Consider the following 12,890-nt stretch of genomic DNA (forward strand, 5'->3'; position numbering starts at 1 on the left):
CATTCAAATGAAATTGTGGACAGAACTCGAGATAAAAGAAGTGGAAGAAAAATGACAAATAACTGTAACATAAACTTTTTGTAGTAGATAAAATATAATGCAGTAGAAAAGGTTTGAGTAAAAAAAACACAGTGGAAGTGAGGGTGGGAAGTCAATTTATGAAACAATGTACTTACTTGATTTCAAGGTTATTGTGAAATGGTTTGAAATTTTTAACTAAAAAATTACAGTGGTACCTCGGGTTAAGTACTTAATTCATTCCAGAGGTCCGTACTTAACCTGAAACTGTTCTTAAGCTGAAGCACCACTTTAGCTAATGGGGCCTCCAGCTGCTGCTGCACCACCGGAGCACGATTTCTGTTCTCATCCTGAAGCAAAGTTCTTAACCCGAGGTACTATTTCTGGGTTAGCGGAGTCTGTAACCTGAAGTATCTGTAACCTGAAGTGTATGTAACACGAGGTACCACTGTATATACAAAACCCCCCATAAAACTCACAAAACAGTGAACTTCTGAATTTCACAGTTTTCCTCAGGTTTGATGGCCAACATACACACATCTGGGGGGTGGGGTGGGAACATATAAGAACACATCCGGGGGGGGGGGTATAGGAAGAGCCCGCTGGATGAGGCCAATGGCCCATTTAGTCCAGCATCCTGTTCTCACAATGGCCAACCACAAATACCTGTGTGAAATCTGGAAGACGCAAGAACTCTCCCCTCCCGCCGTTTCCAGCAATTGATATTCAGAAGCGTTATTGCCTCTGACAAGTAACGTGTTGAGAAAAAATATATGGTTGCCAGTATGTTATACTAATGTCCCATCTGCAATTGTTACAGTCTTAAGATTCAGAATTTTTTATTTTTTTTATTTTTTATAGACTCAACAGGTTTTTACTAAAGCTTGCTGGTACCAGGAACCTGTTGGAAATATGAACGCCAGTCGTCCTTCAGATTTGTCTCTAGCACCAGCTGAAATTCGTCACAAGGTGTTGTAGGAGAGAGCAGAAGGAAAAGCATGGTAGTCTTTTATATATTAGCAAAGCAGGAGATTGTTACATGATGCACTACGCAGAAAAAACAATGGAAGCCAAACTTGCCTGGTGTTTGGAAAAGCACTGCCTTCCGTCCTGACTTAGGCAAACTTTGTACTGGGTTTCTGCTAGAACTTGGTTCTACTACCATTTTTCTATACACGGGGCTGCCTTGGAAAGCAATTTGGAAAAGTACAGCTGCTCTGTCTTCTGCATTTGTGTCTGAACAGTTTCCAGGCCCCGGACCAATTCAAAGTGCTGAGTCTGACCGAGCTGCGGGAGGCAGTGGAAGACAGGGGTGCCTGGTGTGCTCTGGTCCATGGGGTCACGAAGAGTCGGACACGACTAAACGACTAAACAACAACAACCTTTAAATCCCCAAACTCTTTGGGGCCAGGTTGCCTGAAGGATTGTCTCTTCCCATACCTACTTGCCTGACCTTTTAAGATGTCCATCAGAGACTCTTCTCTGGCTTGTGCAGGCAAATGTTGTCAACTCTTTGCAGTATTGGTGCTCTGGTTATGGAATGACATTCCTGGAAAGGCTTGTCTGGCTGGCACTACATTGATGTTCCTGTTATTTTTACATAGCAGTGCTGACAGCTGCCTTAATCTTCACAGAGGGCGTACAAAGAGGGTCTTCATTTGTTCCCTGGGGGTAAGTTACAATGTTGATGCGTGTCTTGGACCCAGTTCAGGTGGTAGGAATGACTGAGACAATATGATCACACTCACCCATGTACCGTTCCAATTTTGCAACACTAGGAAAATCTAGCAGGAGCAAATATTAGATTAGTTTATTTAGCGATTTATTTATTTTTTACCTTCTCTCATCTCCTAGAATCCCTGTGTTAACCTTCAAAAGGGAGGTTTGGCTGTCCTTCATCTCACTGGTGAGCCCAAGGGCAATAAAGCAACCTGAAAAGTAAACAGCATGTTCAAATAATTTTAAAAGTACAACAAAGAAATATTGTGTGCAAAACACCTCCTAAGAGCCATGAGTCTCTGAGTGTTCGCACACAAGATATTTTCCTCTTAGGCAAGAAGCAGAACTGAAACTCTCATGGAAGGACAACAAACAGTTCAAATGAGGATTGAAGTTGGAAGAGCAACACTGAATGAGGAAGACCATAAGTTTAGAAAAAGGGTCTTTATATACTGAAGAATACCAGGGGCAGAGTCTAACAAGAGACAGAATAAATATATTCCAGGGTCCTGCAATTACTTTGACTATACAGTGGAACCAACAGCAGGGCAAATACTTGCCAGAGATAGAGAGAACCCCAGAGGTCTTTTCTATTGACACATTACCACAGAGATTCGCCCATGCTACATCTCTACACTACAGTAAAAGATGTGCAGGCAGTATGCAGCCCAAATACTTCTATTGAACATGAGATGGAAGTGTGTTTGGTCGGCGGTTCGAATCCCCACGACGGGGTGAGCTCCCGTTGCTCGGTCCCTGCTCCTGCCCACCTAGCAGTTCGAAAGCACGTCAAAAGTGCAAGTAGATAAATAGGTACCGCTCCAGTGGGAAGGTAGACAGCGTTTCTGGGCACTGCTCTGGTTTGCCAGAAGCGGCTTAGTCATGCTGGCCACATGACCCGGAAGCTGTATGCCGGCTCCCTCGGCCAATAAAGCGAGATGAGCGCTGCAACCCCAGAGTCGGCCACAACTGGACCTAATGGTCAGGGGTCCCTTTACCTTTTACCACCATAAGGTAAAAGCAGAATTCCCATTCACAGGGATATAGTGTGGGCATCTTGCTGTCTTATCCACCTGGCGGGCAAAATATAGTCTAGTGGCCAATGTTGTCCCTTCCCCTTCCGTGACTCTTCATAGTTCCCTTCATCTCATTTTGAAACAGGTGCTTTTCACAACCATTTTAACATTGTGTGTGTGTATGTAAAACCAATTTTGAATCTGTGGTCATGCATGTCTTTTAAAAAAAATGTTAAGTCATGCTATTCCACCTTAGTGCGATTGCACAACCCTACAAATTATTTTTGAAAGGGAATGCAGCCCTACATCCAAGATATTTCGGGTTCTCATCCACCTTTGACAATGAGGTCTCTTGGTGGGTTCCAACTATGTAGAAATACAATACTGAAAACAGTTAAAACAGATTACAGCAGACATAGGCAAACTCGGCTCTCCAGATGTTTTGGGACTACAACTTCCATCATCCCTAGCTAGCAGGACCAGTAGTCAGGGATGATGGGAATTGTAGCCCCAAAACGTCTGGAGGGCTGAGTTTGCCTATGCCAGGATTACAGTCACCAGAACAAGGTGGGTCAGAGACGCCTAACATCAAGTTGCATCTGTTTGCCCCTGTGCTTCAAGGTTATTTCATCTCTCTGGCTTGGAGAATACTGGGCAGTTATTAACAGGCTGCTGGAAGTCTGCTGCTGCCCTGGATATTCTGGTAGAAAGAGAAGTCCAATGTCAAATGCTTAAGTAAACACTGGTGAAGGGCACAGGCTGCTACCCCAAAATAAACAGTGTCTGGTTACTGTGATTTACTTGCCCCTTTGAACCATCTGTTGAAGTGGAACCAGGCTTTCCTATGAACTCACACATGCATTTCATTGAGACCCGATTTCTTGACCCATTAAAGCACAGAATTAAATCCTTATTGGTTGTATAACAAATACATATTTTTGCCAGTCTCTCACTCAATTGGCTTTGGGTTGGACCCTGAGAAAGACCCACAAAAGCAACATCTGTGAAATCCTAAAAAAAGTTGTCCTAACTGCCTTCTTCCTCCAAAAGACGCTTCTCGTGGGGGTTAGGGGACCCTGGGCTATAATGTCTCTGAGGTTCAGGCTGATGCAACTTCTGTGAATGGAACTTCTAACTCACAGATGTTGCCTCTGCCCTGTTTTGGAGATCTGCCTTCACCCTCAGCTTGCCTCATTCAACTGGGTTTCCCAATTCTTAGGGGAGCTTTTAAGTGTGTTGGGTGCCTGGGAAGTCTGAGAATGCGTTTCCACTGGTCTCTTTCTGCACTTTTCTCAGGATCCAACCCACTGGGAGGCAGAAAAAGGCCCATCTGTTTCTGAGGCTGCAAATGAAACTGAATAATCATTGTAATGCTTGTCCAGCCTAGTAGCACCTGCACAAACCTGTTGACCGAGGAAGGAGGAGCTCAAGCAGAGCAACCACAATGTTGTGGGTTATCAAGGGCAGTGAAATTTTATCCGCTGCGATAACGTCTATCGTGTTGAACGTACCACAAGTTCTGTGCAAAATACGCAACACCAAGGAGGGAGAGAAAAGGACATTTGATAATTACGTTTTCCATGCCCAACTGAACATTTTGCTTATCAACAGTTGTTTTAACAGAACGATAGTTACTGGGGGTGAATATATGCCGTTATCAGCTTCTGATGATGATGGATATTAATCTGTGTAACCTTCAGGCTAAAAGGGTATAAAACCAAAATGGTTACCTGATCAACTCTTTGGGCAGCAGCTGAACAGCTTGTTTTCTGAAGGAGCTCCTGGTTTTCAGCAAAGATGGCAACTTTAAATGAAAAGAAGACTTGCAGCCAAAGAATGGAGAACTTCCAGCGTTTCTTATGGAATCCAGAAACAGGGCAGTTAATGGGAAGAACCTTGATTAACTGGGGTATGTGGCCAAACACACAGAAGAGAATGTCATTCAGGCATTTTCGTGCTGTTGGGATTTGGTCATTTGCATTATTTCTGTATGATTAAACGTCTTAAGTTGACAAGATGCTTCCTATATAACTGTGTTACTTGCTACGAGCCTGGAGAATCCACAAACTACTTTTTTAAAAATACCGATTTGCAAATTTGTTGACTTTAGCATAAAACACTCATTTCCCTTTTATTTAAAATAGCTTACAAGGAAGCAATTTGCTCTGCAACAGACTAACAAAACCCAGAACTCCTACTAGACGAGCACAGAAATGCCAGTTTGTGGCAGAAACAATAGAAGGAACATGACTTTTATTCTTTTTGATGTGGATCCAAAGAACCACATAACTAGTTCTGTGAATCCAAGGGAGTTTTTCCACAGCAGCCCTGAGTGCTGGGTGCAAACCTCTTTAAGAAACTAAGGGGAGTTTCAAAAGCGGTTTGTAATATGGCACAGGGGTCTGCTCTTCAACGGAAAGCTGCTAAGATTGTGTTCAAAGTGCATGCAATGGGTTAGACGCACCTAAATCAGCTCACTGGATCTGGTCTGTCTTCAGAGGGTGCCGTTACATATATATATATATATATATTTAAAAGTCTCTGAAGTACAGCTAATAGAAAATTTAATTTCAAACACCTTTATCCCTTTCTTCAATCATAAGCCACAAATGCCATTGATAAGATGTTCAATTTATTGGTTATTATTCTGTGACTAATTTCAATATATGCTACTTGTATTTCATTAGATTTCGTAGGTGGGCTTATCCACACTTTCCTTTCTCCTCCATTCTTCCCAGGCATGACTTGTGTTCAGTGTCCAATTGCCTTTTTTCTTCTTCTCCAGAGCTTTGCCCATGAAAACTCCCTCTTTAAAGCTCAATTGGACCAAAATGCAATTCATGGTAAACTTGAATGTATGTTTGCTCCAATTGAGAGCTAAAAAGCAGATTTTCACGGGAAAAGCTCCAGGGCAAAAAAAAACTTTGGACACAGAGCTTTTAAGTGCAGAACTGGACCTGGAAAGAGCTAAAGTGTGGATAAGCCTGGTGCACACACACACGTGCCTGCACACAAAATTTATGCTCCAGCTCAACATGCGTTTTTACTTTGTGATGTGAAACAGCAAATTGCATTTTTTCCCGTTAGACTTCAACAGCGACATACTCATTGTCCCTTTATTCTTTTGAGAGTATAAATTTTAAACAGTACATTTCTCTGTAAGTTTGCACTGAAGACCTCCACAACATCCTTACTCGGTAGTTAAAGCAATTAACTTTAGTTGTGCGGTATACGTTGTAATTCTTATTATGGGAAATTTAGAAAGTTCTCAACTCGTAATTTCAGTGCTGGGATATTTATTTCAGTGCATCCAACCCTATGAAAGCCAAATGGTATTGAATTTCCAGCTTCTACTGATGATCTTCAAAGCAGCAACTGTAGTCAGCTTCCCCAAATCACCCCGTTGAGTGTAGCATTCTCCTGAATCACAGTGCTACAAAAATCTGTGCTCCTTTTCTAGCACTAGAATGCTTAACCGGGAGATTAAGAAGCTCCTGTGCCGAAATGCCTTAAAACTACTATTATAAATATTTCACCTAACTGTTGTCATGTACTTGGTTGCTGCTATGATTAGTTACTGAACCAGAACAGGTTGCCTCATAAGAGTAATGAATATCATGCTTTTAAAAAGTTTAACTTATATTTTTTTCCTTAATAGTTTGGATCAGTCTTTACTATGTTGCATTCTATGTGGTAATGACTGGGCTGTTTGCACTTGCTATATATTCTTTAATGAAGACACTCAATCCGTATACACCGGACTACCAAGATCGATTAAAATCACCAGGTACTTAACACATTCCTGCCCATTCTGTTACAAGTTGTGCTACACACACTCACTGCATAAATCAACTTATCGACACTTAACATGATGGTTTGAGTTCTAATGAAGTATAGCCTGGTGCTTAAGTTTTAGGAGCAGGGATGGGGAATCTGTGGTACTCTAGTTGTTGCTGAACTTTAACTCCCTTTAGCGCTAGCTAGGGCGGTTAATGGCTAACACCACTTGGAAGGCCACAGTTTCATTTGTTTTAGAGGTAAAACTGATGGAATGATATAGTTGTATCTTGGATGTTTTGGCTCCCAAATGCCACAAACCCGGAAGTGATTGTTCCGGTTTGCAAATGTTCTTTTTGAACCCGAATGCCCGGCAGGGCTTCCCAGTGGCTGCAGGAGCTTCCTGCAGCCAATCAGAAGCTGCAATTTGGTTTTCAAACATTTTGGAAGATGAACAGACTTCCGGAATGGATTCCATTCAACTTCCAAGGTATGACTGTACTGTATTTACTCAAATTTAACGCGCCATCAAATCTAATGTGCACCCTAATTTTCGTGACGTAATTTTGCCAAAAGAGGTGCGTGTTACATTTGAGTAAATATGGTAGCTTATAGAAGCTTACTTTTCTTGACAATATACCATGGCCCAGAAGCCACAGAATTGAAGCTTATATCAGAGTTTTCCTTCCTTTAATCCCAGGTTATATTTTGTTTAAGCAGCAAGTAAGGCCCTAACAACCAGTTAAATGAATCATGTGGTTTGCCCTTGAATGCATAACTTTAACCATCCCCTTTTCCCAATTGAGGATTAAAGTGGGGGGGGGGACACCCTCTGAGATGACAAAGAACTCTTTGCTAAGATTCGGTTCTCAAACCAAGAAATGTCACAAATAGGCTCACTACAGGGCTAATGTAACTGAGGTCAAACATTTCTGATTTCTAGTAACCTGATTGTTGGAAATGGAGACTTTCAATTTATACTTATTACTTCAATTATTAAAACTAAACTGAGATAAACTGCCTCTAATGGGATCCTTCTCTCTTCCTCACCTGTATATTAAACTGCACTCTCCATGAAGGCGTGACATTACGACCAGATGTGTATGGAGAAAAAGGACTGGAAATTTATTACAATATTTCTGACCCGGACTCCTGGGAACGTTATGTTAAAACTCTTCACAGCTTTCTTTCAGGTAAAGTATGTGGGAAAATATCACAATAAAGGTGGCCTGAAGTACAGTAGAAGGACATCACTTTGAAATAGAGTTGCATGGGGTCACCTTGAGTTGGGTTTGAATGCAGAAAGGTAACTCTTGTATGTATTTCTGGATGAACTAGGAAACATTTTCCAAGTTTCTCTAAACAATATCAAGAGACAGCAGGATTGTACAATCATTAGAGGCAATGTTATTTTAAGAAGAAAGCACAATTATTCTCTTACAAAAACAATGGCAAGAGGTAACCTGGAACAGAAGGTGCTCCAAAAGAAAGCAATAGAAATTGATTTCCCCCCTACTTTTTCTATCAATAATATACAGCTTACAACGAAACTGCACAGCATGCCAACAAGAACTGTACTAAGGGAAAATACTATTTTCAAGAATCTTTTGATGCTCCACACCACACAAAATATTCCTGCAAATTTACACAAGATATGCTTCAAAACTGTTCTGGTCTGGCGGATTCTAATTTTGGTTTTCCAGAAGGAAGCCCTTGCTTAATAATAAAAATGAACAGAGTAAGTACTTAAACAGGTATTTAAAAGAATAATTTATTATCTCAAACATTATTGAGTTCAAACCTGGAAACAAAGAGAGGCAACTTATAACTACCTGAAGCCTTATTTGATCTGTAGTGTTCTGAAGGACTAATAGGCATGAACTGAAAAGGTCTTCTTATTTTAACAGCAGAATCTCATCCAACAAGGGATATAAAGAAACACAAATGTAGCTTTGTTGACCCATAAGGGAAAGGAAGTCTTAAAATTGACAGTTGGGAAATACCAACTGAAATGTCATGAAATACTGGGAAGTTTTCGTGTTCTTCAGAACTCTTATTCACAAAAGTTGTTTAGCTGGTCCTAATAAAAAGTATTGCCCACCTAACAAGACGACTCCCAATATCCTAGGAAAGGAAAACAAGATTGGGAATAAGGTGCCAAGTGTAAGAAAGCAGGATAGTTATAACTGGTATAGCACAAGGACTTAAACCAACAGCTGAGACAAGCATCCCAGCGCAAGTGGGATCTTCTTTTCCATCCCTGCACCTGAACTTTCCAGGTCCGTGACAAATAAATTAAAAAAAATTCAAAGCTACTTTTGTTTCGGTGGTTAACATGAAAAATTATTACCTCACAGATTATAAATTTTCTCCCTGGCAATGGCACTGCACCAAGAGTGAACTGCACAACACTGGTAAGAATATATTGCCCAATGTTCTTGTATTGAAATTATTTCCATTTAGCTAATACACAGTAAAAATGTACCGTATTTTTCGCCCTATAGGACGCACTTTTTCCCCTCCAAAAATGAAGGGGAAATCTGTGTGCGTCCTATGGGGCGAATGCAGGCTTTCGCTGAAGCTTGGAGAGCGAGAGGGGTCGGTGCGCACCGACCCCTCTCGCTCTCCAGGCTTCAGGAAGCTATCAGCAAGCCTGGGGAGCCCGCAGGAGTTCCCGCAGAGCTCCCTAGGCTGCGGATAGCAGCCTGCCGCCCGGCACGCAGGGCGCCCTGAAGCAGAGCACCCCACGCGCCGGGCAGATATCCGCAGCGTGGGGAGCCCTGCCGATAGCAGCCTGCCACCCGGAGCGCAGGGCGCCCCGCGCATCGGGCAGACATCGGCCAGCCCCACAAGCTCGGGGGACAGCGGGGAGGCGGAGCGCCGCCATACTGCTGTTCCCCGACCTGGTTTTGGGGGGGAAATAAAGGGAATTTCCCCCCCCTTTATTTCCCCCCCAAAAAACTAGGTGCATCCTATGGGACGGAAAATACGGTATGTACGTCTATCCAGAAGTCTTACTAGAGCTCAACGGCTCAAGCTTGCAAAGGGCCACAGTCTTACGGCTCCAACTTCATGTTATACAGAGAAGCACGTTACCAAAATGCCAGTGGTTTCTTCTTTTTCTGCTACCCAAAGCCATTTCAGGATGGAGGCAATTTGGAGAAGAGTGCTTCACTGTTACCCTGCTTCCCTATCATCACCTGAGCCACGAGGTCAAAAACCTCATGAGGTTTCAAAAATATATTTACTTTACAAACACATAGCTAGGGCTTCCGTTATGTCCCTCAATGAAACATTTGGAAGCCATTCTGTACTTGCCAATGTCTGAGAATCAGTCGAAGAACTGAAGCTAAACATTTTGATATTATGCCTGGATAGCTCAATTGGTTAGAGCGTGGTGTTGATAATACCAAAGTTGCAGGTTCAAGGCCCATATGGGACAGCTGCATATGCCTACACTGCAGGTGGCTGGGGCCACTTCCAATTCTATAATTCTATGTTGTCATCTAATAACTGTGGAGGGAGTTCCTACTTTCACCTCAGACTGAATCTTATTTTCAAGTAGTGCTCTTATGCTCACAACATGCAAACTGCACTAGTGAAGTATGGCTACGTAACATACCTAAAGCACAAAGCAACTTGTAATTAGAGAGAAAGTGCTAGTCCTAACACTTGCCTTGCCTATGATCAACAGGATGATGCCAGTCCGCTGGAGGTAGATTATTATCCTACAAATGGTACTTTTGCCCTTCACTACTTCCCATATTATGGACTGAAAGCACAGGTATGTTTTTTTGACCATGTTCACTTTGACTTTCACAGATACTTTAAATGGAAGGATCTAACGCTGTACACTTTCATTTTAGCCTACCTACAGCAATCCATTGGTGGCAGTGAAGCTTCTCAAAATGCCCATAAACAAAGAAGTAGTCATTGTATGTAGAGTTAATGGTACTGGAATTACTTCAGATAATCCTCACGACCCGTACGAAGGAAAAGTGGAATTCAAAGTCAGGATACAAAATTGAGCAACGAGAGTGCCGAGCTCATTGAGGATAACTCCTTGTTGTTTGGAACCTTCATCCAGGACAGCAGAAATGGATTAAGTCACACTGTTGGTTGTCAAATGTATTATTGTTTTACGACAGCAGAAAAATGAACAATCCAGAATTCCAGCAATGGATTACTCAACTCAATTCCTCACTCGTAATACATGACCCAGATGCTAACAAGTCGTATGGCAAGTCTACACCAACGCTTATGCGTAACTGTTTATTATACACCTGTAATTTGAAAAACGAACAAAACCTATGAATGCTAATCCACACCTCTCCCCCTTTTCCCACTCAAAAGTTTTTTTTTAAAAAAGTTCATTTTTGTTTTGTATTTGTTGAATTGATACAAACAAATAATTTAATAATTGCTTGAACAGTCATTAACACGCTGTATAATATTTTAGTATCATGCAACTTGTATTTGTAATGTATGGTTTCCATTTGAATGTCTGCAGTTTGATACAAAACTTCTATTGTGTACTGACAGAGGGCAACTACGTAAAAACTTTTGGAAGATGCAAAGCCATTCGAAAACAAGTCACTACTGTAATATTCAACTGTACAAAACTTACTTTCAATGTCTGTTGCATACAAATGCTTTATCGCAGATGCTAATGTGATTTCCACTCACTCCCTGAAAAGGCCAAGCTGGATACTAAATTTACTAAACCCAATGTAAGAAATGTTACCTAATGAAAACATGTTGGTGTCATTTCAATAGATACGTTTAAAACTACCTAATGTAAATGTGTGTGATGCAAAAAAATTAAATAGTAATAAAACTATTATTTGTGGCACTGTTCATGCAATACACTTTGGTACAGGTTGAAAGCTACTTTGGACACACAATGTGGGGTTTTTGAGTTTAAAATTTGAAAACAGGGGAAAGTCCCATTGCAAACTGCATCATAACACCAGTGCTATTTTCTAGAAAAAGAGGTGCCGGAACTCACTCCCTAGTTCTCTTAAAATGGCAATGGTACCTTACTTGAGAGGTGCTGGAATTGAGTTCCGGCTGAAAAAAAAGCCATGCATAACACATATTTGATCTGTCATGGAGTAGAGGAGAAAAAAAAGCTGCTGTTGGAACATGAATCTAAAGCCACCAGTGGGCTTGCAGAACAAGTGGTATGGGCTCTTGGGATCTTTTAGTAGTTTATATTTTAGTTTTATTTTGAAGGTGGCCAGTCCATCAATAGAATCCTATTAGGAGTTGAAGAGCGGATGGCTCCTTAGCGTATTTTAAAAGCTGCATCTGGTGCAGTGCTTTTGAGCTCAAAAAAGTTAATTAGAACATGAAACTATCTTTTGCACTAAGAAAAGCTTCTACAAACTTGCAACAGTAAACATTCTAGTTTTATAATTTATATTAAAACCAATACTAAATTGCACACTGTGAGCCAGAAGGTTCACAGTGAAAGTCTCTCTTAATAATGATTAGTGGCCTTAAGCAAGGTCACAACTTACAAACTCTTAATAGTGATGTGGGTCTACGCTGTCTGACTGTCTCTGCCTGTGCATGCTTGGACAAGCAAGCTAGCCTATTACATCTGCAACAACAGGCCTAATGGTGAGCTACGTTACCAGGGTGATGTTTGCGACCGACAATTTTTGTAATTTTAAGCACTGTATGCCACTGATTATTTTGATTAGTGTTTCATTACATCGACATTTTCGCTCTTTTAAATTGTGGTGGTTGTTTTTTTTATAAAAAAAAAGATGCCTCAAACTGCAATGGTGTTTTAAATAAACAAAAGGAATTAATGAAAAAAATAACCCTGTGCAGATGGAAAGCATATCCTTGCAAACATTGGAGGGCTGACTCTGTTAGTGACTCTAGTTGCTGCAATCCCACCTCCCCCAAAACTCCAGAGGTTAAAAGACCCAGAGTAGTGGCAGGTGAGAAAGAGAAAAGAGTGAAAATCTATTCCAACAGAAGTGCACTGAATTCCTAGGCATGGGAATCACCAGGAAGCTTAGAATAGATATACAAGTACAGTTGTACCTTGGTTTTCAAACGCCTTGGGAGTCGAACATTTTGGCTCCCGAACAATCAAAAACCGGAAGTGATTGTTCCGGTTTTCGAATGTTCTTTGGAACCCGAACACCCGACATGACTTCCGTGCAGCCAATCGGAACCCGCGCCTTGGTTCCCAAACAGCTGCAGGAGCTTTCGGAAGCCATGCCTTGGTTCCCAAATGTTTTGGAAGTCGAACAGACTTCCGGAATGGATTCCGTTCAACTTCCAAGGTACCACTGTACCTCCTCCCTTTACAAAAGCCAAGCAGGAGAGAGCAATCTCAGT

The 12,890-nt window shown here is 41.5% G+C and overlaps 1 protein-coding gene across 1 annotated transcript; it reads left to right on the forward strand.

Moving 5' to 3' along the window:
• Nucleotides 1-4,449: 4,449 nt before the first annotated feature.
• On the forward strand, nucleotides 4,450-11,370 carry ATP4B (ATPase H+/K+ transporting subunit beta). The gene is made up of 7 exons (XM_053384365.1): nucleotides 4,450-4,662; nucleotides 6,412-6,540; nucleotides 7,610-7,723; nucleotides 8,069-8,268; nucleotides 8,888-8,944; nucleotides 10,225-10,314; nucleotides 10,397-11,370. The coding sequence occupies exons 1-7, from the start codon at nucleotides 4,551-4,553 to the stop codon at nucleotides 10,556-10,558; spliced, it is 864 nt and encodes a 287-aa protein (XP_053240340.1). The 5' UTR covers nucleotides 4,450-4,550; the 3' UTR covers nucleotides 10,559-11,370.
• Nucleotides 11,371-12,890: the final 1,520 nt, after the last annotated feature.

The sequence above is a fragment of the Podarcis raffonei genome, chromosome 4 (genome assembly GCF_027172205.1).
Source record: "Podarcis raffonei isolate rPodRaf1 chromosome 4, rPodRaf1.pri, whole genome shotgun sequence".
Classification (NCBI taxonomy): Eukaryota; Metazoa; Chordata; class Lepidosauria; order Squamata; family Lacertidae; genus Podarcis; species Podarcis raffonei.